Source organism: Ursus americanus, chromosome 12, assembly GCF_024610735.1.
Source record: "Ursus americanus isolate L20-20 chromosome 12, mUrsAme1.1.p, whole genome shotgun sequence".
Lineage (NCBI taxonomy): Eukaryota > Metazoa > Chordata > Mammalia > Carnivora > Ursidae > Ursus > Ursus americanus.
Window position 1 is genome coordinate 56,888,210 of NC_142138.1, and position 26,425 is coordinate 56,914,634.

General features: G+C 36.8%; 1 protein-coding gene and 1 non-coding gene across 2 annotated transcripts in view; one reads left to right on the forward strand and one right to left on the reverse strand.

Annotated features, from left to right (window-relative positions):
* Positions 1–1,990: 1,990 nt before the first annotated feature.
* The window catches only part of LOC123795427 (mitochondrial adenyl nucleotide antiporter SLC25A24-like), a 50,444-nt gene continuing 26,009 nt past the window's right edge, over positions 1,991–26,425 (reverse strand). Inside the window, exons 8-10 of the mRNA XM_087865730.1 lie at positions 22,487–22,654; positions 13,924–14,065; positions 1,991–2,166 (exon numbers count right to left, since the gene is read on the reverse strand). Coding sequence (XP_087721856.1) covers positions 1,991–2,166; positions 13,924–14,065; positions 22,487–22,654 — 486 coding nt within the window. The remainder of the gene's footprint in view (positions 2,167–13,923; positions 14,066–22,486; positions 22,655–26,425) is intronic.
* Positions 13,482–13,585, forward strand: LOC123795434 (U6 spliceosomal RNA). Its single transcript, XR_006780484.2, has one exon. It is a non-coding gene; the product is annotated as a U6 spliceosomal RNA (small nuclear RNA).

Consider the following 26,425-nt stretch of genomic DNA (forward strand, 5'->3'; position numbering starts at 1 on the left):
TTCAACACTCTTTATAGTGAGAGCAAATTATAACTAAATTTTAATAACCTTGATAAGTAAGACATAACTCCAAATATTAGAGTAACTGAAAAATCCATAATCTATAAAATGGCAGAAATATCTTGTCCTAAAAAACACCTGAAAAGAGAGCTGGTCTAATCCAGTTACTAGTTGTTGGCTATAATATAAATGTATAATTTATTTTTTTTACATTTTCAAACTGGTTTATCAACTCATATCTCCATTTTTTTAAATTAAACAATTCATAAAATTTTATTGAGACATAATTTACATATAACATTGTATAAGTTAAAGGTATACACTTGATTTGATACATTTATATATTGCAATATGATTACACCAGAGCATTAGTTACCACTTCTATGGCATTGTATAATTATCATTTCTTTTTTGTGGTGAGTACCAGTAAGGTCTAGTCTTTTAGCAACTTTGAAGTCTATAATACAATATTGTTTACTATAATCTTTATGCTGTGCAGTAGGTCTTCAGGATTAATTATATAATTTATATTTATATCCCATTAAATCACAATTTTAGAGCCAATGCAATTTTTAAAATGTAGCTATATATATATATATATACAATCTTAAATATCTTTGGCCTGTTCTCTCTCAACATAGATTGAAAAGATAGAGGCAAATTTGCAACAACATGAATGGACCTAGAGGGTATCGTAAGTAAAATAAGTCAGACAGAGAAAGACAAATACCATCTGATTTCTCTATATGTGGACTCTAAAAAACAAATGAATAAGCAAATAAAAAGCAGAAACAGACCCATAAATACAGAGAATAAACTGATGGCTGCTAGAGGGGCGATGTTGGAGGGATGGGCAAAATGGGTGAAGGGGAGTAGGAGACACATGGGAATAAAAGGTACCACGTAGAGAATATAGTTAATGATATTGTAGTAGCTACACTTGTGGCAAGCATAACATAACGGTGTATGTCAGTTATACCTCAATAAAAAATAAATTAATCCATTTTTTTAAAATGGAGTCAAAATACAAAACGAAACAACCTCTAAAGGGCAAAGAAGAATACTATTCCTCCTTCATATAAGTTTAAGATTTCAAAGGGGGAGTTCTAGCCAGTCTTTATTCTTAAAAATTGGAGTTTAAAAGCACAGTATAAAGGGTAGAAAATATATATGAACTCATTAATATAAAAGAAAAAATATATGAACCTTTTATTTTAACACAGTTTTAAGACCAGGAGTTCTCAATTTTTTCTGATTTACTTTGTTCACATTGGTGAATTTCTTGTAATTTTTAGCAATGTTAAGAACCAAGAGTAAGTTAAAAATGTGTGAATCCACAAATAAGAGTGTTCAGGAAGTGAACAATTAGTCACCAGTATTCCATTAACAACACCAGTAGGAGACTGAGGTGTTATGATGCCATGTAATTCTGTTTAAGACAGAACTATTTTGTTTTGTTTAGTTTAGAGAAAGAAAAGGGGTTCAAAACCACTACTGTTTCCCTCTTAATTATAATTTTAAATGCATAGGTTTTCTTTTAATGCTTTCAAACAGATCTAAAATATGCATACAAAACAGTGTTAGGTTTTTAAAATAGAAAATAGAAAATGCTGAAAAACTTCAAAATATTCCAATTTCCTCAACATAAAAATATATTAGGTTAATAATAAAATTAGGTAATATTCGGTAATATAAATTGCATTTTAATCTATTTAAATGCAAATTTCTGGTGAGTATTCATTAAAATTTAGAGAAGCTTAAATAGACTTTCTGAATATTAAAGATTTCAATTCATAAAGAACTTAATAAGCTATAATTCTGGCTTACAAAAAATTAAAGTTCAGTATTTAATTCTGATTTGTATGTTTATCTTTTTGGAGGATGGATATAGCATCTTTTCATGCAATCCTCTAGAAATTTAAGAAGAAAGACAAGACAATTGTATGCTTATAAATAAATGTATATAAAATGGCAGTTCACAATTTCGTTTCTACACTATTTCCAAGAGTGGTTTTATTGACTCGTAAACCATACAATTTATGCATACTGAAGGAAGCAACTTTAAGAAATTTGGAGTCATGCCTCTGAAAAACCTTAGCATTCCACTGCTTTTATAAATTTGACGAAAGACGCTGATCATATTTAGCTGTGGGACTCCCATTATGCCTAGAAAATGAAAGGAAAGGAAAAAGCCTAATTAATTTGATATTTAGCTTTTTTCAAACATTAACTAAGGTAAAACACATGTTAAAACAAAAAATATATATATAATTACTTAAATTCTTTCACAAGCAGTTCCAGGGGGACATCTCTGCTTCATCATAATACATATAATCAGAGACCCTAATGGAACTATCTGATACTCATCTCTATTTAATTTTCTTTCCTTTTGGAACAAATTCTGTCCACTGGTGGTGTAATTTACTTATAATTATTGTAGACATAATTTTCAAAACTAGCTAGTCATACAGAGGTATCTTTATTCAACTTCTTATTTCTTAGGAGCAACTTAAACTGTAAAAACTCAAATATGTTTCTCACTCACTACTTCTTTTCTCAGAGAGTGGCTCCACCATTCTTCTACCTGTTGAAACTTGGAAACCTGAAAGGCATCCATAATGTTTCCGTTATCTTACGTATCCAAACCGTTACCCATCAGTTTTACTCTCTAAATAGCTCTCAAATCTATGTATTTACCTACAGGTCCACTGCCATGCCTCCAAACTACCAACATCTCTTGCCTAGTCTCTTACCATAATCACCTCTTTCATTTTTTTTCTCCATACTTTAACCAAAGAGAACTTTTAATAATGTACGTCTGGTTATGTTACTCTGCTGCACCAGTAATTCCCCATTATACTTAAATACAGTATGGTCTAGCCTCTGTTTCCTCTTCCCACCTCACTTGTACCATTCCCTTCCTTTCTGCACTCCAGCCATAGAGGCCACTTTCAATTTCTCAGATGTCTCCAAACTTCTTCCCTCTTAAGGCTAGTTGCACATGCTTTTCCCTTTGCCTGAAAGTCACTCCCCCAACCTCTGGCTCTTAACCCCATCTCAGCCTTCAGTTCTCAGTCCAAACAATACTTCCCCAAGAAAGTCTTCCAGAACTGCCTCAGCTCCCCCCATGGTAGTGTTTAGAGAATTCCAGTTTTCTTTTGTAGCTCTCATCACAGTTTATGCATTTTATGTCCATATTTAATTAATAACTATCTTCCCTGCTAGATTATCAATTCCATGAGAGCAAGGACAAATGTCTTTTTGCTTACTCAAACCCCACATGGCTGGCACATTGCTCAGTACCTGACAATATTCTCAGATTCTCATCTAGCATTTTTCTCCTTAATCATTACACCATGTTCCCGAAATTGACGTAGCTAAAGTTAAGTAAAAAGCAGTAGAGAACTGAAAAGTTTGTCTGTTGCTATTTGTTTTAATCCACACATTTCCTCCCTCCATCCTTCTTTTGAAATCTAGATAAAGTCTCTTGAAATTTAAGAAAATACCATGGAATTTCTTGGAGAATGTTTTCTTACTACATTCATTTTTGGCCTTTTATATTTTAGTAGAAGCTAATAACACTGCTCTCAATTTCTATAATTTCATAAAAGAATATGGAACAGGCTTACTTTTTTCCTAATGTTGAACCTACATCCCCCATTGATTTACCCCATCCCATTATTGTGAAAACTGTAAACTATAGAACTGTAAACTATAGTACAATGAGTATACTCACCACCTAGTTTCAAAATTTGACGTTTTGCTGTTTTTCTTTTTTGTCTCTTTCTCTTTTCTTTATACACACATATAAATATATGTGTATATATGTGTGTGAGTGTATACACTCTGAAGGTAGTTACAAACACCATGAACCCTGCAACCCTAAAAACTTCAACATACCCTAAAAACAAAGACATTAATCTACATAACCCAAATCATAATTATGCCTTAGAAAATTAAAAATAATTCTCTATCTCACCAAATACCTCCTTATTAAAATTTTCCCAATTGTCCCAAAAATGTCACTTAGAGCTGGGTTTGTTTTTTCCAAACTAAAATCTAAACAAAATTCACTCATCACACTGGTTATGTTTCTTTAGTTTCCTAATCAAGACTAGTACCAGTCATTCCCCTGCAACTACCACTTTTTCTGTGACAATGGCTGTTTGAATAACACAGGCCAATTGTCTTATAGAATATCCTACATTCTAGATTTGTCTGATTCATTCTTAATAGTATCATTTAACTTATCCCTTGATTCCCTGTATTTCCTTTAGGTCTAAAAGCATTCCCAGATGCCAGTAAAACATTTTGGGCAAGAGTACGTCATAGCAGATGCTATGCCATGTAATATGCACTTCATATTACATTACATCAAGAGGCAGATTATGTCAGAGGGTATTTTTTGTTTTACTGTTGCCAGTACTGGTTGCCAAGTTGGTCAGTTGGTTGTAATGGTGACCATCCAGTCTCTCCATTGTAAAGGTGTGTTTTCCTCTTTGCAATTAGCAATAACTCCGATGGATGATACTGTGGCATCATCATGTAAATATACTATTCCCCAACTCCCTTTAACTTAATAAAGCTTCAATACCAGCTGATGATCCTAAGACTCAGATATTGATTTTGAAATATCACTACCTAGGCACTAAAAGGAAAAATAGCTGATTACAGATTTGAGGGCAGGTACAAGTGACCATGAGACATCGCTTAAAAAAAAAGAAAGAAACAGAAGAGTTCAGAAATAAATATGGAGATGTCAAAAGAACAAAGGAGGATTTTCAGTTCTAATTATGACAGAGCAGTTTGTTTCAGACTAATCCTACAAATAAAAATATATATTAAAATATGAACAAACTACATGAAATCATTGTTTGAGAGTAATAAATGCAAACAAGACGAGGATCCCTGAGAGAAGGAAAGTATAAAGGTAAGCACTACATTTCACTCCAGTTTTGTTTTTTTTACCTTAGGCCATTTGACAGTTTTCAGCATGAGAGAATAGGGTCCAAGCAGAAAAGACGTGGTACTAAACTGAGGACAAAAGTTGGAGTTCAAGGATGCCAATGTGCCAGATACTTGAGGAACAAAATCTGAAATGGAGGTAATACTAGTGAAGTGAGTCCAAAAGTCTCCGTGCAGTTTTCCCTTGAGGCATTGCCAACTCTAAAACTGCACCAAGTGAGATTTCAAGAAAACCACAGAAAAGAGCAGGTGGAAGGCTAAAGATCTAGGAAAAGACCTTAGCAGTTACACAATGCTGGATCATAAAGGTTGGAGTTCAAGCCCAACAAGGTGAGATGAGGCACCTTGGTAACCACTCTAGGCTTTCAGATAAGCCCCACCAAAGGTTACTGTCTAGGAGTAAGGGCCATACTCTATAAGTAAGTACCTTGAAGAAAGACCAGAGCTGAAATAAATCATCCCTAACAAATGTAAAACCAACCTTCAATAGATTAAGGTTGATCTGCCTATACAGTACCTACCTACCAGAGGAAAGGTTAGCCCTATTTGGAGAAAAATAACATCATCCAGAGTTTACAGTTTTTCATACAAAATGCACATTATTCAATCTAAAATAATGAAACATGATTTAAAAAAAAAACAGGATCAAATCACTGAAAACATAGAGAGAAAACTAGACAACAAAACAAGTATTAATATATTAAATTTAAAATAATTGTGATTAATATGTTTAAGAAATTAGGGAAAAAGATGGAGACTTTCACACAACACCTAGTATCTATTTTTTTTAAGAATAAAATGTAGGGGCGCCTGGGTGGCGCAGTCATTAAGCATCTGCCTTCGGCTCAGGGCGTGATCCCGGCGTTCTGGGATCAAGCCCCACATCAGGCTCCTCTGCTGGGAGCCTGCTTCTTCCTCTCCCACTCCCCCTGCTTGTGTTCCCTCTCTCGCTGGCTGTCTCTCTCTGTCAAATAAATAAATAAAATCTTTAAAAAAAAATGTAAAGGGGCACCTGGGTGGCTCAGTTGGTTAAGCATCTGCCTTCAGCTCAGGTCATGATCTCAAGGTCCTGGGATCAAGCCCCGCATCAGGCTCCCTGCTTGGCAGGGAGCCTGCTTCTCCCTCCTCCTCTGCCATTCCCCCTCCCCACCGCTTGTGCTCTCTGGCTCTATCTCTCTGTCAAATAAGTAAAATCTTTAAAAAAAAGAACGTACTAAATTTAAGACATCAGTGTATTAGGTTCAACAGCAGATTAGACAAAGCAAAACATTAGATTATGGGGCGCCTGGGTGGCATAGCGGTTAAGCGTCTGCCTTCGGCTCAGGGCGTGATCCCGGCGTTATGGGATCGAGCCCCACATCAGGCTCTTCTGCTATGAGCCTGCTTCTTTCTCTCCCACTCCCCCTGCTTGTGTTCCCTCTCTCGCTGGCTGTCTCTATCTCTGTCAAATAAATAAATAAAATCTTAAAAAAAAAAATTAGATTAGTGAACTTCAGAAGATAGGTGCAATAAAAAAAAAGTATCCAGATTGAAGTGCAGAGAGGGGGGAAAGGAATATAAAATACAGAAAAGAACACAATAGGAAAATTGAACATGAAGAAAAAAATCTAACATACATGTAATTGGAATGTCAGAAGAAGAGGGAGACAATGGGATAGAGCACTATTTGAAGAAATTTTGACTGGGAATTTTCCCAAAACTTACAAAAGTCATCAAACCACAGATTTTAAGAACAGGAGGAGGAAAAGCAGAAAGCAAACCACATTTTAGGCACATCATATTCAAACTGCTGAAAACCAGAGACAGAAGGAAAAATCTTAAAAAGCATGGTGGGGAGGGGGGGAACAGTACCTTAAAACACCAGAAATAAAACTGTTGGCTAACTTTTCAACAAAAATTATGAAACTCATAAGACATTGGAATAATAGCTTTTACTGTGCCATAAAGAGAAACAAACAAAGCTGAGAAAATCTGTTGCTAGTAGACCTTCCACTGAAGAAAGAATTCTAAAAGGAGTTCTTCAACTAGAAGAATAATGATCTCAGGTGAAAGCAAGGAAATTCTGGAAGTAAAACAGTCAAAAGAGAATAAAATATAAATTAACATTGATTTTTAAAACAATAATGTGTTGTGGGGCTTAAAATATATACTAAAGTAAAATATATAGCAATAGTAGCACAAAAAGGTGTGCAGTGTGAATGAAGTAAAAGTATTGTATTAGAAATTGGTAAAAAGAAAGGAAGGAAGAAAAGAAAGCGAAAAGAAAAAGAAAGAAAGGGAGAGAAAGAAAAGGAAAGAAAGAAAGAAAGAAAGAAAGAAAGAAAGAAAGAAAGAAAGAAAGAAAGAAAGAAAGAGAGAAAAGGAGAGAAGAACATATTGGTAAAAATACTAATTTAAGGTAGGCTGTAATTAACAAAGAATTCACCTTGGAATCTATAGGGTAAGAAAAGAAAAAAGAATATATAACTAACAAGCTAATAGAGGAGAAATATTGAAATAATGAATGTACCTAATTAATTCAAAAGGAGACCCAAAAAAAGAGAGAGAAAAGGAAAATGAAAAATGTATCAATAAGAAGTAGCACTTTAATATGTGGTTTCCACTTCAATGCAACTGTAACACTGCTTTAAAATATAAATGTATTAAATGTTAATTAAAAGACAAAATAATCACACTGGATTTTTTTTTAAAGATTTAACTATACTTTTTACAGAATGGATATACTATATATAAGGACACAAAAAGACTGAAAATAAAAAGACGCCCTAAAAATTATACTAAGCAAACATTAATCAAAGGAAAGCTATTGTAACTACATTAATATCAGACAAAGTAGACTTTTTAAGACAAAAACAAATATTACTAGCAATAAAGAGGACACATTTCATAATAAGGAAAGGATCAATACTAAATTTTAATATACATAATAATATAGCTTCAGACGAGATTGGGCACATTCAGGGTGGTATGGCCATAGACAATAATATAGCTTCAAATATAGAAAGCAAAAGTAGACCAAATTAAAGGAGAGATGAAGAAATCCACAATCCTGTCTAAAGATTTAAACACACCTCTGTCAGTAACCAATGGAAAAAGCAGATAAAAAAAATCAGGATATAAAATATTTGATTAACATTTTAACTAATTTACTTTATAGAACATGTATGTAGAACACTAAATACAACTTCAAAATCTTCTTTCTTTTCAAGAGGATTACAAGTTTACAGTGAACACTTACAAAATTGACCATATCTAGACCAGTAGGACAGGTCTCAATAAATTTCAAAGATCAGAAATCACATAGAGTACATTCTCTTTCTCCAGTGCAATTAAACTACAAGTTCAATAACAGATCATTGGAAAAATCCCCAAGTGTTTATAAATTAAGCAATATATTTCTAAATAACCAATGAGTCAAAAAGAAATCACAATGGATTTGGATGATATTTTGAAATGAATAATAATGAAAACAGTATCAGTTTATGGGATATAAGTAAAGCAGTACTTGGAGAAATATTCAGAAACTGGAATTGGTATATTTAAAAAGAAAAAAGATTTTTTTTTTGCTCCTTTATTTTTTTTTTAATTAATGATTTTTTATTATATTGTGTTAGTCACCATACAGTACATCCCTGGTTTCCGATGTAAAGCTCGATGATTCATTAGTTGCGTATAACACCCAGTGCACCATGCAATACGTGCCCTCCTTACTACTCATCACCGGTCTATCCCATTCCCCCACCCCCTCCCCTCTGAGGCCCTCAGTTTGTTTCTCAGAGTCCATAGTCTCTCATGCTTCATTCCCCCTTCTGATTACCCCCCCCCCTTTCTTTATCCCTTTCTTCCCCTACCGATCTTCCTAGTTAAAAAGAAAAAAGATTTAAAATCAATTATCTTAACCAGGGGTCAGCAAACTTTTGCTGTAACAGGCTAGATAAGTAAATATTTTAGGCTTCATGGGCCACATGGTCTCTAGGAACTATTCAGGTCTACCACTGTAGCATGAAAGTAGCCATAGACAATAAATAAATAAATGGCAGTGACTGTCTTCCAATTACATTTTACTTACACGCATGGGTGGTGGGTAAATTTGGCCTGCAAGGCATAGTTTGCCAACCCCTGATCTCAACTTCAAACCTAAGAAACTAAACAAAAAACAAATAAGCAAAAAAGAGGATAAAAATAATAAAAATAAGAACATAAAACAGTGAAATAGAACACAAATGTACAATAGAGAAAAACCAACAGAATTAAAAGATGAATAAAATTAATAAACCCCAAGACACTGATTAAGAAAAATAACTAACTGCTAATATCAGAAAATAAAAAGGAGACATCACTGTAAAACCTACAGTCATTACTAAAGGCATATTAAAAGGACATTGTTAATGACCTTATGCTATTAAGTTTAAACATTTAGATGAAATGGACAGATTCTTTTAAAAACACAACACCTCAAAACTGATGTAAGAATAAACTAGAAACTGTTATTAAAATATAGAAAGAAAGAAAAAAGCCTTCCACCAAAAATATCCAGGCAAAATTGGCTTCACTGGTGAACTCTCCCAAATATTTAAGGAAAAAAATAATACTAGCTGTACACAAATTCTTCTGAAGACTAGCAAAAGAAGGAACATTTTCTAACTATCTTTACGGAGCCAATGTAACAATACAACAACCTGACAAGAACATTACAGGAAGGAAAATTACAACCAAAAATTCTCATGAACATAATATAAAAATCCTATTCAATATACTATCAATCAAATCCAATATTATATAAAAATGGCAATGCAACATGACCAAGTGAAGTTTAATCCATGATTTCAAGGTGGTTTTAACATTTGAAAGTCATTCATTCAGAGAAAAAAAGGAGAAATAATACTATTATTATGATGCAGAAAAAAGCACTTAATAAAATTCAACACCTATTCATGATTTAAAAAACACTTTCCACAAACTAGGAATAGAAGAGAACTTCCTTAATCTCACAAAGGGTATATTCCAAAACCTACAGCAACATCATACTCAATGGTAAAATACTGAAACAATTTTATTCTGAGTAGGAATGAGATAAGGATGTCCACTTTTAACCATTATCATTATAGCATTGTACTGGAGCTCCTAAAGAGTGGCGTCAATGAGGCAAGAAAAGGAGGTAAAAAGTATAAAAGCTGGAAAGGAAGAAACCAAACTTTTACTATTCAGAGAGCCATGGCTGTGTACGTATCAAATAAAACAACAACGACAACAACTGAGGCGCCAGTGTGGCTCATGGGGTGAACATCTGACCCTGGATTTCAGCTCTGGTCTCAGGGTCGTGAGATTGAGCCTGATGTTAGGCTCCACAGTCAGTGCAGAATCTGCTTGGGATTCTCGCTCCCCCTCTCCTTCTGCCCCTGCCCCAACTCGTGCTCTCTCTCTCTCTAAAATAAATAAATCTTTAGGGCGCCTGGGTGGCTCAGCCGTTAAGCGTCTGCCTTCGGCTGGGGTCGTGATCCCAGGGTCCTGGGGTCGAGCCCGCATCGGGCTCCCTGCTCGGTGGGAAGCCTGTTTCTCCCTCTCACACTCCCCTTGATTGTGTTCCCTCTCTCGCTGTCTCTCTCTGTCGAATAAATAAGATCTTTTGTTTCTCTCATCTATGGAACATAAGAACTAGGAAGATCGGTAGAAGAAAGGGATAAAGAAAGGGGGGGTAATCAGAAGGGGGAATGAAGCATGAGAGACTATGGACTCTGAGAAACAAACTGAGGGCTTCAGAGGGGAGGGGGGTGGGGGAATGGGGCTAGGCTGGTGATGGGTGGTGGGGAGGGCCCGTATTGCATGGTGCACTGGGTGTTATACATAACTAATGAATCATCGAACTTTATATCAAAAACCAAGGATGTACTGTATGGTGACTAACATAATATAATAAAAAATATTAAAAATAAATAATAAATAAGATCTTTTAAAAAATAAAATAAAAAATAAAAACAAATAAATCTTTAAAATAAACATTAAGCCACAGCAACTTCTTGCTAGTTGCATCTCCAAAGGCAAGGGAAACAAAGGCAAAAATGAACTGTTGGGACTTCATCAAGATAAAAAGCTTTTGCATAGCAAAGGAAACAGTCAACAAAACAAAAAACAAAGACAACCGACAGAATGGGAGAAGATGTTTGCAAATAACATATCAGATAAAGGGCTGGTATCCAAAATCTATAAAGAACTTATCAAACTCAACACCCAAAGAACGAACAGACATTTCTCCAAAGAAGACATTCATATGGCCAACAGACCCATGAAAAAGTGCTCAACATCACCTGGCATCAGGGAAATCCAAATCAAAACCACAATGAGATACCACCTCACACCAGTCAGGATGGCTAAAATCAACAAGTCAGGAAACAGGATGTTGGCGAGGATACAGAGAAAGGGGAACCCTCTTACACTGTTGGTGGAAATGCAAGCTGGTGCAGCCACTCTGGAAAACAGTATGGAGGTTCCTCAAAAAGTTGAAAATAAAGCTACCCTTCAACCCAGCAATTGCATTACTGGGTATTTATCCCAAAGATACAAATGTAGTGATCTAAAGGGGCACTGTACCCCAATGGTTATGGCAGCAACACTCACAAGAGCCATACTATAGAAAGAGCCCAGATGTCCATCGACAGATGAATGAATGAAGAAGATGTACTATATATATAAATATATATATATGATACCATCAAAAAATAAATAAAATTTTACCATTTGCAATGATGTGGATGGAGCTAGAGGCTATTGTGCCAAGTGAAATAAGTCAATCAGAGAAAGATAATTATCATATGATCTCACTGATAGGTGGAATTTAAGGAACAAGACAGAGGATCATAGGGGAAGAAAGGAAAAATGAAACAAGATGAAACCAGAGACTCTTAATCATAGGAAACAAACTGAGGGTTGCTGGAGGGGGCGGGAGGGGGATGGGGCACTGGGTAATGGACATTGGGGAGGGTGTGTGTTATAATGAGCACTGGGTATTATTTAAGACTGATGAATCACAAACCTGTACCCCTGAAACAAATAATACACTATGTGTTAATTAATTGAATTTAAATTTAAAAAAAAGAATAACAGAAGTTTGTAACATCAAATCTCAGTTTAGTAGGGATACTTGTTAGATCTTGAAATAAATGTATCATTAAAAAATTAAAATAAAATGGTAATATGCAAAAAAAAATAAAATAAGTGTTAAAGGTGTTCAATATTAATAGTCATTGAGAAATGAAAATTAAAGCCACAGTGAGATTTTATTGCACAACAATCAGAATGTCTAAATTAAAAGACTGACAATAAGTGTTAACAAAAATGTAGAGCAACTGAAACTCATACATTGCTGTTATAGTATAAACTGAAATAAACACTATGGAAAACCAATTTGGCAGTATCTACTAAAGCTGAATATGCATTTACCCCATAACCCAAAAATTCATCTCCTGATATATATATATGTGTGTGTGTTTGTGTGTGTATACACACCTGAAAGAAATAAGTTTTCCATAGTATAATGGATAATATACTTATTGTGGTGAGGAATTTACAATGGATATAAATGTCAAATCACTATGTTGTACACCTGAAACTTATATAATAATGTATGTCAACTATACTTCAATTTAAAAAATAAATTTTAAAATATTACAATGGATTAAGTGTGGTATTCATATAATGAAATACTATACAGCAAAGAAAATAATTACATGCAATAAACAAAGATGACTCTCCAAGACAGTACATAGTTTTCAAGAATAGGCAAACTAGGGGCACCTGGGTGCTCAGTTGGTCAAGTGTCCAACTCTTGATTTCAGTCCAGGTCATGCATGATCTCAGGGTCGTAAGATTGAGCCCTGCCTCGGGCTCTGCACTAAGCATTAAGCCTGCTTAAGATGCTCTCTCTCCCTCTCCCTCTGGCCCTCCCCCCGCTCACATGCTCGTGCTCTCTCTCTCTTAAAATAAAATAGGAAACTAATAAAAGGTGATTAAAGTCAGAATAATAGTTACCTTGGGGTGGGGGTGTTTATTGATTGGGAAGGGTATGAAGGAGCCTTCTGGGGTGCTAGAAATGTACTGTCTTGATATAGTTGGTAGTTTCATAGGTATGTGTAAATAAATTGAAAGAATCTTTCTTTTCTGCATTCAATAGCTAATTTTTCCTAATAATCAGCAGGTATTTTATTGAGTTATTTTTAAGTGAAACAGAATCACTGCATCTCAACTTGCAAAAGACTTTTAACAGTCATTTAGATCAGTATCTCAAGTTTGAATCCTTTGTTATCACAGTCTTACTAACAAACTCTAGTTCACAAAAAGACTGGACCCCTCTGGTGTGAAAACATTCATTCTACCACCTATGGCAGTAAATAAACAGCACCATTCCCATTCATATAAGAATTTCCTAATGTTGTCTTTTTAAAAGAGGCAGCACTGAATGACAGAAATAAGGAGGATTCTTAGACATTCTTCAGAAGAAAAAGTTTAAAATCCCCTAGAGCATGCTAGCTTCGGCAGCACATATACTAAAATTGGAACAATACAGAGATTAGCATGGCCCCTGCGCAAGGATGACACGCAAATTCGTGAAGCGTTCCATATTTTTTTACAGGCCCCAGCAGGAAAAGATGTACATTGCATGTCCTACAGAAATTGACTACCCCTGCAACCCAGACAATGAGAAACTGTCATCACCCCCAATTCTTGCTTTTCTGCAATGGACTTTCCTTCAAAACAACCTCTCCCAACTTCCTCCTTCTTTGCCATAAAATAAGTCCCTCTCCTTTGTTTGTTGAACTTGGCTATGGTTTTGCCATAGCTTGCAGGTCCTGAATTGTAATCTCTGTTAATCCCAAATAAATGCATTTTTGCTGGTTAAAAAAAAAAAAAAAAAAGAAATCCCCTAGAGCTTTTTACACTTCCATCCTTCGCACAAAAGCTCACCTTGAACCTGCATGCGAGTTCTCACTAGGTGCAGGGGGTAGCTGAAAAACTGACCACAAAAGTTAGAGAAGGCATTACATCCGATCAAAGTCAGCAACCCAGGGTGTTCTGTATCAGTGTTTAGCCAATGAGTCTTCAAAAGCTGGCAGAGAACAAAGTAATAATATACTTTAATAACTATCAAGGAAGAACCAAAATAATAAAATGCTAATATCTTTTCTCACCATATGCATACACGCCTTTCTATCTTTTATGTTACATTATAGCAAAGAATATAAAATGCAGAATGCAGTAATCCAGGACAGAGTAATAAGAGCCATAGGACATTTTTGAACTGTCAATTTTTAGTGTAATTTAATGCAGTTGAAGTTAATAAAGCCCTCCCCCCAATATTTCCAGGACTCAAATTATCTAAATATTACTTCTTTATCTAAGCACCATCCTAGCAATTAGAATTATTCAGAGGCATACAAACAACCAACGATCAGAGAACCCTAATGATGAGAACTCACTATCCACTCAACTCTCCGAGCCCTGATTGCCTAATCTTTAGGGAAGCTTATTGTGTCAAACGGTATTTCCTCTAACAGCAATATTTTTGTTTCAGGACTCCTTTACATTCTTTGAAGTTACTGAGAACACCAAAAAGTTTTTGTTTCTATGGGTTATATCTATCAATATTATCTATTGCATTAGATATTAAAACAAAAATTATAATCACAAGAATACATTAAATAGCCATAAGAGCAATAATGTCATCATAAATCACATAGCCTTTGGAAAACTGTCTACTCATAAAAGAATAAGAGTGATAAGGATAAATGGTGATGGTGATTTCATGTTATGAAAATAGTTCAGAATACAGTTAAACATGGCTGAGAAAACAGACACCTATACCGATTGGTCTCATTTTAAATTCATGATCCTAAAATCTTAAGTGGACCTTTAATTTTTCCCTGGAATGATATCATATTTTCCTTGACCATTTACTCTCCAAACATACCAACATCATTATTTCAAGGAAACAACTACATTCTCCATTGTCCTAAAACTTCTGACACTAGCTGATCTTAAAATTCATATGAAAATGTAAGGACACTCAGAATAGCCAAAATAATGCTTAGAAAAGAAGAACAAGGAAACAACTACATTCTCCATTGTCCTAAAACTTCTGACACTAGCTGATCTTAAAATTCATATGAAAATGAAAGGACACTCAGAATAGCCAAAATAATGGTTAGAAAAGAAGAACAAGAATTAGATAATTCACACTTTCTGATTTTATTTTTATTTTTTTATAATAATATTTTTTATTATATTATGTTAGTTACCATACAGTATATCCCTGGTTTTTGTTGTAAAGTTTGATGATTCATTAGTTGCGTACAACACCCAGTGCACCGTGCAATACGTGCCCTCCTTACTACCCATCACCAGCCTATCCCATTCCCCCACCCCCTTCCCTCTGAAGCCCTCAGTTTGTTTCTCAGAGTCCATAGTCTCTCATGCTTCATTCCCCCTTCTGATTAGCCCCCCTTTCTTTATCCCTTTCTTCTCCTACCGATCTTCCTAGTTCTTATGTTCCATAGATGAGAGAAACCATATGATAATTGTCTTTCTCTGCTTGACTTATTTCACTTAGCATTATCTTCTCCGGTGCCGTCCATGTTGCAGCAAATGTTGAGAAATCGTTCTTTTTGATAGCTGAGACACTTTCTGATTTTAAAACTTACTACAGAGCTCCAACAACCATGCCAGTGTAGTACATAAGGACAGATATACAGATCAATGGAGTAAAATTCAGGAGTCCAGAAATAAACACTTTCATTTACGGCCAATTGATTCAACAAGGGTGCAAGATAACCCAATGGGAAAAAATAGTTTTTTCAACAAATTTCAGTTGGCTCTTTTCCAGTTGAAACAACTGGATATTCACCTTCAAAAAGAATGTAGTTAGACCCCTGCCTAACACCACATACAAAAATTAAAAATAGATCATAGACTTAAATATAAGAACTAAAACTACGAAACTCTTAGAAGAAAACCTAGGAGTAAATTTTCCATGATCTTGCATTAGATAATGGTTTCTTAGATATGACACCAATGCACAAATGACAAAAAAAAATTAAAATTAAAAACTTTTGTGTTTCAGTGGACACCATAAAGTAAAAGACAACCCATGGAATGGAAGAAAATATTTGCAAACTGTATATCTAATCAGGGACTTACATCTAATATATAAAAAGAACTCCTACAAGTCAGTGATAAAAAAGACAAACCAATTAAAAATGGGCAACACTACCACTTCATATCCACTAAGATGACTATAATAAAAATGATGGATGATAACAAGTGTTGAGAAGGATGTGGAGAACTTGGAACCTTCATTCACTGCTGGTGGAAATGTAAAATGGTCTAACCACTTTGGAAAATAGTTTGGTAGTTCTTCAAATGGTTAAACATAGAATTATCAAATGATACAGCAGTTCTCCTAGATATATACCCAAGAGAATGAAAACATTTGTCCACACGTAAAGTTGCAGTCAATTTCATACCAGCTTTGCCTGTTGTTCCCCCTACTTGTGCCCTCTCTCTGTCAAATAAATAAAATGTTTTTTAAAAGATTTTATTTATTTATTTGAGACAGATAGAGTGAGCAAGAGAGAGAGAGCATGAGTGGTGTGGAGGGACAGAGGGAGAGGGAGAAGCAGACTCCCCCCTGAGCAGAGAGCCCAATGCAAAGCTCAATCCCAGGACCCTGGGACCACCACCCAAGCTGAAGGCAGACACCTAACCAACTGAGCCACCCAGGGCCCCTATACCACATCTTTATCCATTCATAAGTCAATGGACATTTGGGATCTCTCCATAATTTGGCTATTGTTGATAGTGCTGTTTTAACCCGTTGAGGTGTGTGTGCCCCTTCGAATCAGTGTTTTTGTACCCTTTGGATATATACTTAGTAGTGCAATTGGTGGGTCATAGGGTAGTTCTATTTGTAACTTTTTGAGGAACCTCTATACTGTTTTCCAGAGTGGCTGCACCAGTTTGCATTCCCACTAACAGTGCAAAAGGATTCCCCTTTAACCACATGCTCGCCAACATCTGTTGTTTACTGAGTTGTTAATTTTAGCCATTCTGACAGGTGTGAGGTGGTATCTCAGTGTGGTTTTGATGTGTAGTTCCCTGATGATGAGGGACATTGAGCATTTTTTTCATGTGTCTTTAGCCATCTGGGTGTCTTCTTTGGGAAAGTGTCTATTCATGTCTTCTGCCCATGTCTTAACTGGATTATTTGGTTTTTTTGTTATTGAGTTTGATGAGTTCCTTATAGATTCTGATTACTAGCCCTTTATCCAATATGTAATTTGCAAATATATTGTCCCATTCTGTCAGTTGCCTCTTAGTTTTGTTGGTTGTTTCCCTCACTGTACAGAAGCCTTTATATTCATTTTTGCTTTTGTTTCCTTTGCCTCCAGACATGTGTCTGGTAAGAAGTTGCTCTGCCTGACATCAAAGAGGTTGTTGCCTGTTTTCTCCTCTAGGATTTTGATGGTTTCCTGTCTTACATTGGGTCTTTCATCCATTTTTAATTTATTTTTGTGTATGGTATAAAAAAGAGGTCCAGTTTCATTCTTCTGCATGTCACTGTCCAGTTTTCCCAGTACCGTTTATTGAAGAGACTGTCTTTATTCCATTGGATATTCTTACCTGCTTTTTCAAAAATTAGTTGACCATAGAGTTGAGGGTCCATTTCTGGACTCTCTATTCTGTTCCACTGATCTATGTCTGTATTTTTGCCAGTACCGTACAGTATTGATGGTTACAGCTTTGTAATACAGCTTGAAGTCTAGGATTGTGATGCTTCCTGCTTTGCTTTCCTTTTTCAACATTACCTTGGCTATTTGGGGTCTTTTCTGGTTTCATACAAATTTTAGAATTGTTTGTTCTAGCTCTGTGAAAAATGCTGTTGTTATATTAAGAGGGATTGCATTGACTGTAAAATGTGTACTTTGGGTAGTATAGATATTTTAAGAATATTTGTTCTTCCAATTCATTTCTTTGTGTCTTCTTCAGTTTCTTTCATAAGTGTTCTATAGTTTACAGTGTACAAATCTTTGACCTCTTTGGTTAGGTTTATTCCTAGGTATCTTATGGTTTTTGATGCAATCATAAATGGGATTGATTCCTTGATTTCTCTTTCTGCTGCTTCATTATTAGTATATAGATATACAACAGATTTCTGTACATTGATTTTTATATCTTGCAACTTTGCTGAATTCATGTATCAGTTCTAGCAATTTTTTGGTGGAGTCTTTTAGGTTTTCTACATAGAGCATCTCGTCATCTGTGAAGAGTGAAACTGACTTCTTTGCTGCTTTTATTTCTTTTTATTGTCTGATTGCTGAAGCAAGGACTTCTAGTACAATGTGGAAAAACAGTGGTGAGAGTGGATATCCCTATCCCTGAACTTAGGAAATAAAAGCTCTCAGTTTTTCCCCATTGAGAATGGTTTTAGCTGTGGGCCTTTCATATATGGCCTTGATGATGTTGAGCTATGTTCCTTCTATCCCTACTTTCTTGAGGGTTTTTATCAAGAAACGATGCTGTATTTTGTCAAATGCTTTTTCTACATCTATTGAGAGGATCATATGGTTCTTATCCTTTCTTTTATTAATGTGGTGTGTCACGTTGATTGATTCGTGGATGTTGAACCACCCCTGAAGCCCAGGAATAAATACCACTTGATCATGGTGAGTAATTCTTTTAATGTACTGTTGGATTCTGTTATCTTATTGAGAAATTTTTCATCCATGTTCATCAGGGATATTGGTCTGTAATTCTCCTTTTTAGTGGGGTCTTTGTCTGGTTTTGGAATCAAGGTAATGCTGGCCTCATAGAATGAGTTTGGAAGTTTTCCTTCCATTTCTGTTTTTTGGAACAGCCTCCAAAGAATAGGTATTAATTCTTCTTGAGATGTTTGGTAGAATTCCCCTGGAAAGCCATCTGGCCCTGGACTCTTATTTGTTGGGAGAGTTTTAATTACTGATTCAATTTCTTTGCTGGTTATGGGTCTGTTCAAATTTTCTATTTCTTCCTGTGTCAGTTTTGGTAGTTTATAGGTTTTGAGGAATTTATCCATTTCTTCCTGTTGCCCAGTTTATTGGCATATAATTGCTCATATTATTCTCTTATAATTGTATTTCTGTGGAGTTGGTTGTGATCTCTCCTCTTTCATTTGTGATTTTATTTAATTGGGTCCTTTCTCTTTTCTTTTTGATAAGTCTGGCTAGGGATTTATCAATCTTGTTAATTCTTTCAAAGAACCAGTCCCTAGTTTTGTTGATTTGTTCTACTGGTGTTTTTTTTTTTTTAATTTCTATACCATTTATTTCTGCTTTAATCTTAATTATTTCCCTTCTTTTGCTTGTTTTAGGCTTTATTTGCTCTTCTTTTTTCCAGCTCCTTTAGGTATAAGGTTAGGTTATGTACTTGAGACTTTTCTTGCTTCTTGAGGTATGCCAGTATTGCTATATACTTCCCTCTAATGACCGCCTTTGCTACATCCCAAAGGTTTAGACTGTCATGTTTTCATTTTCATTTGCTTCCATGTATTTCTTTATTTCTTCCTTAATTTTCTGGTTGACCCATTCATTCTTTAGTAGGATGCTCTTTAACCTCCATGTATTTGTGGTCTTTTCAAATTTGTTCTTGTGGTTGACTTCAAATTTCATAGCATTGTGGTCTGAAAATATGCATGGTATGATCTTAATCCTTTTGTACTGGTTGAGGCCTGATTTGTGACCCAGTATGTGATCTAATCTGGAGAATGTTCCACATGCACTCAAAAAGAATGTGTATTCTGCTGCTTTAGGATATGTTCTGAATGTATCTGTGAAGTCCCGTCTGGTCCAGTGTGTCATTCAAAACCATTGTTTCCTTATTGATTTTCTGCTTAGAGGATCTATCCATTGCAGTGAGTAGGGTTCAAAGTCTCCTACTATCATTGCATTATTATCAATGAATTTAAGTTTGTTAGTAATTGATTTGTATATTTGGCTTCTCCCAAGTTGGGGACATAAATATGTACAATTGTTAGATCTCCTTGTTGGATAGACCCCTTTCCTATGATATAGTGCCCTTCATCTCTTACTACAGTATTTGGTTTAAAATCTAGTTCATCTGATATTAGTATGGCTACTCCAGCTTTCTTTTGATGTCCATTAGCTTGAGATGGTTCTCCACCCCCTTACTTTCAATCTAGAGGTGCCATTGGAGCTAAAATGAGTCTCTTGTAGGCAGCATATGGATGGGTCTTGGGTTTTTTTTTTTATCCATTCTGATAACTTATGGGGTTTTTTTAATTAGAGTGGGGAGTGTTTAGACATTTAATGAGGTGTGCTTTGATCTGTTTGTTAAGATAAGCCTGAAAAAAAAATAAAAAGTCTAATTCAAGAAAAAAGATAAAGTAACAAAGGAACAAAAGAGGAAACAAACAGACAAACAAAAACTATAAGCCTGATTCCAAGGAGTAAGAAAGTAAGAAGGGAAAAAGAAAAGAGAAAAAAGAAAGAAAAGCCTGATCCAAAAAAACGAGAAAAGTAAACAAACCAACAAACGAACAAAAAACCTTAAGCCTGATTCCAAGGAAAAAAAGAAGAAAAATAATAAAATAAAATAAAATAAAATAAAATAAAATAAAATAAAATAAAATAAAATAAAATAAAATAAAATAAAATAAATATATTAAAAATAAAAAAGAAAGCCTGGTCCTATTTCCACTGGAACTGAAGCTGACACTTTGGAGCACTCTATGATCGGTACACCTGGTAGACGAGGGGGGACTGTGTTGATCTGAGGGAGAGATCCACTGCTCTGTCTCACAGTCAGACCTGCCCTTGTAAAGATGCCCCTGCCAGATGCAGGGGGCTGGGTTTGGTGTAAGGGACTCCAGCCTCCACTGGAGGTGCTGTGTTTCTCTCTGAAGTCTGACAGTGCTGGTAGGTGGGGGGTGGAAGATGGTGTCACCCGGCCCTCTCATCTCCAGGGAGGGGTACTCACGGCCTCCCTGTTTAGGTGGCCCTCACAGAAAAGAGAACAATCTCCTCTCCTGTGTCCCAGGCTTTCATCAGATCCCTGCCCTCAACCTGTCTGTGCTCCGCCTTGGGCACGCCCGGCGCCACAGTTCTTCTGTGTTTTATCTCTGGCCAATAGCTGGGATTCAAAACTCCAAATTTTAAAAGGCCTGGCACAGTACAGACCTGCTCCCCTCCCCCAGAGGAGAGCCTAGCATTGTGCCCGGCACCGTTCTGTCCCAGAAAAGCAGTTGCGCCATGCGCACATGGTGGCTGGAGTCTATGGTGACGCACATCAGAAAGCTGCCACCAGGTTATCTGCGCCTGTGTGCGCCTCTGTCTCCTACAGCTGAAAAGCCACTTGAAGGCTCCCAGCAGGCCCTTTGTCCTTGGAGAGGCAAAAACCCTCTTCAAAATGTACTTCAGGAAGGGGAACTTTCTCTCCCAATGCCACCTAGGGGATCCCCTCACTGCAGCATATTGTGAGCATCCTAAGTGCTGCTCTCTCTCTCTCCCTCTCTCTCCCACTCTCTCCCTGACTTCACTCTGAGAAAAGGGCTCCCTCCCCTTCATGGCACTGCAGCTTTTCTCCCCCCCAGTTCACAGCTCTGAACCTCACATCTGCCATGTTCTCTCCCTCCAATTGTGCAGATTGTTTTCTTAATCCTCACTCAGATCAACTTCGTAGTTGTTCAAAATGATTTGATGTTGATCTAGCTGTGTTTGAGGGATGAGGCAAGCTCAGGATCCCCCTACTGCTTCACCATCTTAGCTCCTCCTCCCCTCTTACTTTTTTTTTTCCTTCGAGAATCAAGTGACTTTAATTGATTTGGAGTAGATAATTATCATTACCAGAAATTATCCACAAGGAAACCGAGAGCAAGAGTAACATGAGCCAAATCAGACATCTGATGCCAGAAAAGATGCAAAGCAAGACAGTGTCATGCAGTCTGGAGATCAGAAGAGAGGTTAAAAAACAGATCTTCTGGGGCGCCTGGGTAGCGCAGTCGTTAAAGCGTCTGCCTTCGGCTCAGGGCGTGATCCCGGCGTACTGGGATCGAGTCCCACATCGGGCTCCTCCGCTATGAGCCTGCTTCTTCCTCTCCCACTCCCCCTGCTGTGTATCCCTCTCTCGCTGGCTGTCTCTCTGTCACATAAATAAATAAAATCTTTAAAAAAAAAAAAAAAAAAAAACAGATCTTCAAGTAAGTGGTATACCAGCTATACTGAAACCCAGCAACAGATGGAGTCATCGAAGGACAGTGGGTTGTGTGCAGGGAGAGAAGAGGGGAGATTGAAGTCAATACTCCTAGAAAACTACCTAGTAATCCTGATGAAGAGGAGCAGCAAAACAAACTGCAAAAAACTGTGTCTTCTATTGACTCTGCCTTAAATGTATGATTTGATAAAAAAAGAAAACTTTAAGTTGTATTATAATTTCAGATCTAATAAATTTGTTTTTAAGTCCATCATGGAAACAAACTCACCTCGTAAATAGTAAAATCTATGCCTACATATGGTATAACAGCCAGAAGACTAGGAACATAGCCTTTGTAAAAGCCAGTAACACTTTCAAGCTTCCAAATCTTGCTGGCACAATCCAAAATCCCAGAGTACTGTCCAGTTCTACTCACGGCCATATTAGTTTTTAAAACCTGAACGTGAAAGAAGATAATGTTGTAAGGTCATTGATCAGTTAGCTAACCCAGAGCATTACCACAAATTGTAGGCTACAGAGGTCACCCATTATTATAGAATTAAAAAGAGAAAACAATCTTAGGTTATCCTGTATTTTTAATGACAGTATATCTATATATTTTCCTACTGTTCCCTGGAGTATTTTAGTTTTCCATAGGAATATTTTACAAATACAGTGTTTAAATTCTTTTACTGAATTTCTTAATTTAACTTCATAGGAAGATAGAGTGGCTGAATTCAGCTCTGTTTTCTTTTTGTCCAAATTATAAGATAGTAACCATAGCTATTACACTGTGACTCAGATAAGGGACCCAAAATTTTAAAAAAAGAAGTTCTTATAACCTCCCACCCCCAAATTTAGGATCCTAAGAAACTGATATTAAGATTTCACAAACAGCTATACATGTATATACATACACAGGGAAAGTATAAGAAAAATTTTGGAAGTTATCACCAGGAATTCCAATATCCATCAAATAAGAGTTACAGAAGGAGGAAGAGTTCCAGGGAAGATGATGGAGTAGGAGGATTCTAAGTTCACCTTGTCCCACAATTACAAATGGAAAACACCCACATCAGTGTAAATAACCCAAAAAACACCAGAAGACCAGCAGAACAGACTCTCCACAAGTAAATGGAGAGAAGAGACCGATCAAAGAGAGTAGGAAGGAGGGTGCCATGGCTGGGAGCTAAATGGAGTATGGGACTGTCCAGGGGCAAAGAGGCAATATGGGCAAGAGAGGGGAAAACAAACATACCCTCATACCAGGCACCCCAGGCACAGGAATCTCACACAAGGAAGACAAATTCACATAACGTTTGGCTTTGAAAATCAGAGGGGCCAAATTTTGAGTCCTTACAATCAGCAGGACCTACCACCTGGAACTTTAAAAATCAGTAGGCTTAGCTCTAGGAGATCCAGGAAAGCCAAAGGAAGATGAGTCCCTGCTCTTAGAGAGACAACACAACAAACAAGCACGTGGAGATACAGAATAGAAGCAGCAGTTTGAAAAACGCCTGGAGTATATGGGAGGGAGATTTGTTTACTATATCAGAGTATGTGCCAGAGGGGCGGGGAATGTTGAGAGACTTCTCCAGGAACAAAGGAGCTGGTGGGCACAACTTCCTCCTATCATTCCCCCACCCCCTGTAAAGACACACAGACACAGGTGGAAACCAGCACAGTGCCTACACCCACTACAGAGTGCTAACTTGCTAACAGTGCCCTGCCCTGCATTCTCCTGCAGACACACCCCCTCCAGGCAGGCCTCAGCTCCAGGTCCCCTACCACAGCAGACCTGTGCAAACCTTGCTAACACTGTGCATCTCGCTTCCATGGACTTCTGCATATCTGCCCCCACAACCAGGCCTGCCTCAGTCCCCTGAGGCTGCAGTTCCCCTCCCACAGTGGATCTGCCCAGACCTTGCTGGAACACAGTCCCCACCCCCACATTCTTCTGTGGACTTGCCCACTCCAATAGTCCCTTGATCAGAGCCCATCCAAAGCAGTGCCATAAGCCTGGCAGTGTGCAAACAGCTCCAACAGAGGCAGCACTACTCCAAAGTGATTCATGCCCTGGGGAGAGGGGAAGATAACCACACATATGAGACCAACTATGGCCCCAGCAGTAGGCTGGGGGCAGACATCTGGTCCGAATGCAGGCCCTGCTGACCAACAAAAGCTTCTCAGGGGACAACACGGGGAAAGCACCCGGCAGTTCAGTACTACTGCATCTCTGGGAAACACCTTGTCTGACTCAGCTTAAGCCCAAGGCAGCCCTAGACTGGCCCACTAACAATACAGAGACCAAACTGTCCACAACAGTCAAAGAGAGCCATTGCAGGTGACCAGACTGAAGAAAAAAGTGGCTCAGCCATAATAGCAGAGCACATGCAATACACACAGGAGACTCCTGAAGCACCAGGTTCTGGCAAATGGGACACTGCCCTACAGGACATTACAGGACATCTTCAGAAGGCCACTACTTTTAATAGCAGGAGACATAGCTAAATTTCTTAACATACACAAACAGACACAGAGAGTAAGTCAAAATGAGGAGACAGGAATATGCCCCAAATGAAAGAATGAGACAAAATCACAACAAGAGAGATTATATGAAATGGAGATGAGTAATATGCCTGATAGAGAACTTAAAGAAATGGTCATAATGATACTCACTGGACTTGAGAAAAGAGTAGAGGACTTCAGTGAGGCTATTAACAAAGAGACAGAAAACATTAAAAAAAAGGGGGGGATGAAGAACTTAATAACTGAAATTAACAATATGCTAGATGGAATAAATAGTAGATAAGAGGAAGAAGAACAGATCAGCAAACTGAAGGACAACTCTTAATCTCTCCTTTTGTTTTGAATGATAACCTTGCTGGATTGAGTACTCTCATGTGCAGGTTTTTTTCTTTCAGCACTCTGAGTATATAATACCACTCCGTTATGGCCTGCAAAGGTTCTGCTGACAAATCAGCTGATAGCCTTATGGGGTTTCCCTTGTGTGTAACTGTTTTCTGTTCTCTTGCTTTTAAAATTCTTTTTTTATCACTATTTTCCCATTTTAATTACTATGTGTCTTGGTGTGGACCTTCTTTGGTTGATTTTGTTAGGTCTCTCTGTGCCTCCTGGATCTGGATTTCTGTTTCCTTCCCCCAATTCAGGAAGTTTTCAGCCATTATTTCTTCAAGTAAATTTTGTGCCCCCTTTCTCTCTCTTCTTCTGGGATCCCTATAATGTGAATGTTGTTATGCTTAATGGTGTCACTGAGTTCCCTAAGTCTACAAATTCAAAAAGATCAAAGACATACCATACATCTTTTCCGACCACACCACTAGTGGTCAGAAACTAGATCTAGTTTCAAACCAGAAATCAACCACAAGAAAAAATCTGGAAAGAACATGGTGGTTAAACAAAATAATGCTACAAAACAATGAATGGGTCAACCAAGAAAATAAGGAGGAAATAAAAAACTACATGGAGACAAATGAAAATGAATATACATTGGTCCAAAATCTCTGGGATGCAGCAAAAGCTATTCTAAGAGGGAATTTTATAAATATATAGGCCTACCTCAACAAGCAAGAAAAATGTCAAATAAACAACCTAACCTTATACCTACAGGTGCTAGAAAAAGAATAACAAACAAAAACAAACTGAGTGCTTCAGGGGGAGGAGGGGGTTGGGATGGGATAGGCCGGTGATGGGTATTAAGGAGGGCACATATTGCATGGTGCACTGGGTGTTATATGCAAGTAATGAATTATGGAACATTGCATCAAGAACTGGGGATGTACTGTATGGTGACTAATATAACAAAATAAATATTATTAAAAATAAATAATAAAAAATAAAAATAAATTTTAAAAAAAGAATAACAAACAAAACCTAAAACCAGTAGTAGGAAGGAAATAATAAAGATTAGAGCAGAAATAAACAAAACAGAAACTAAAGAAATAATGGAACAGGTCAATGAAATCAGGAACTGGTTCTTTGAAAATATCAACAGAATTGATAAACCTTTAGCCAGACTCATCCCAAAAAAAAAAAAAAAAGGAGAGAGAGCTTAAATAAAAATATCAGAAATGAAAGAGGAGATATAAGAACCAACATGACAGAAACACGAACAATTGTAAGAGAAGACTATGAGCAAGTATATGCCAATAAATTAGACAACCTGGAAGAAATGGATAAACTCCTAGAAACATATAACCTCCCAAAA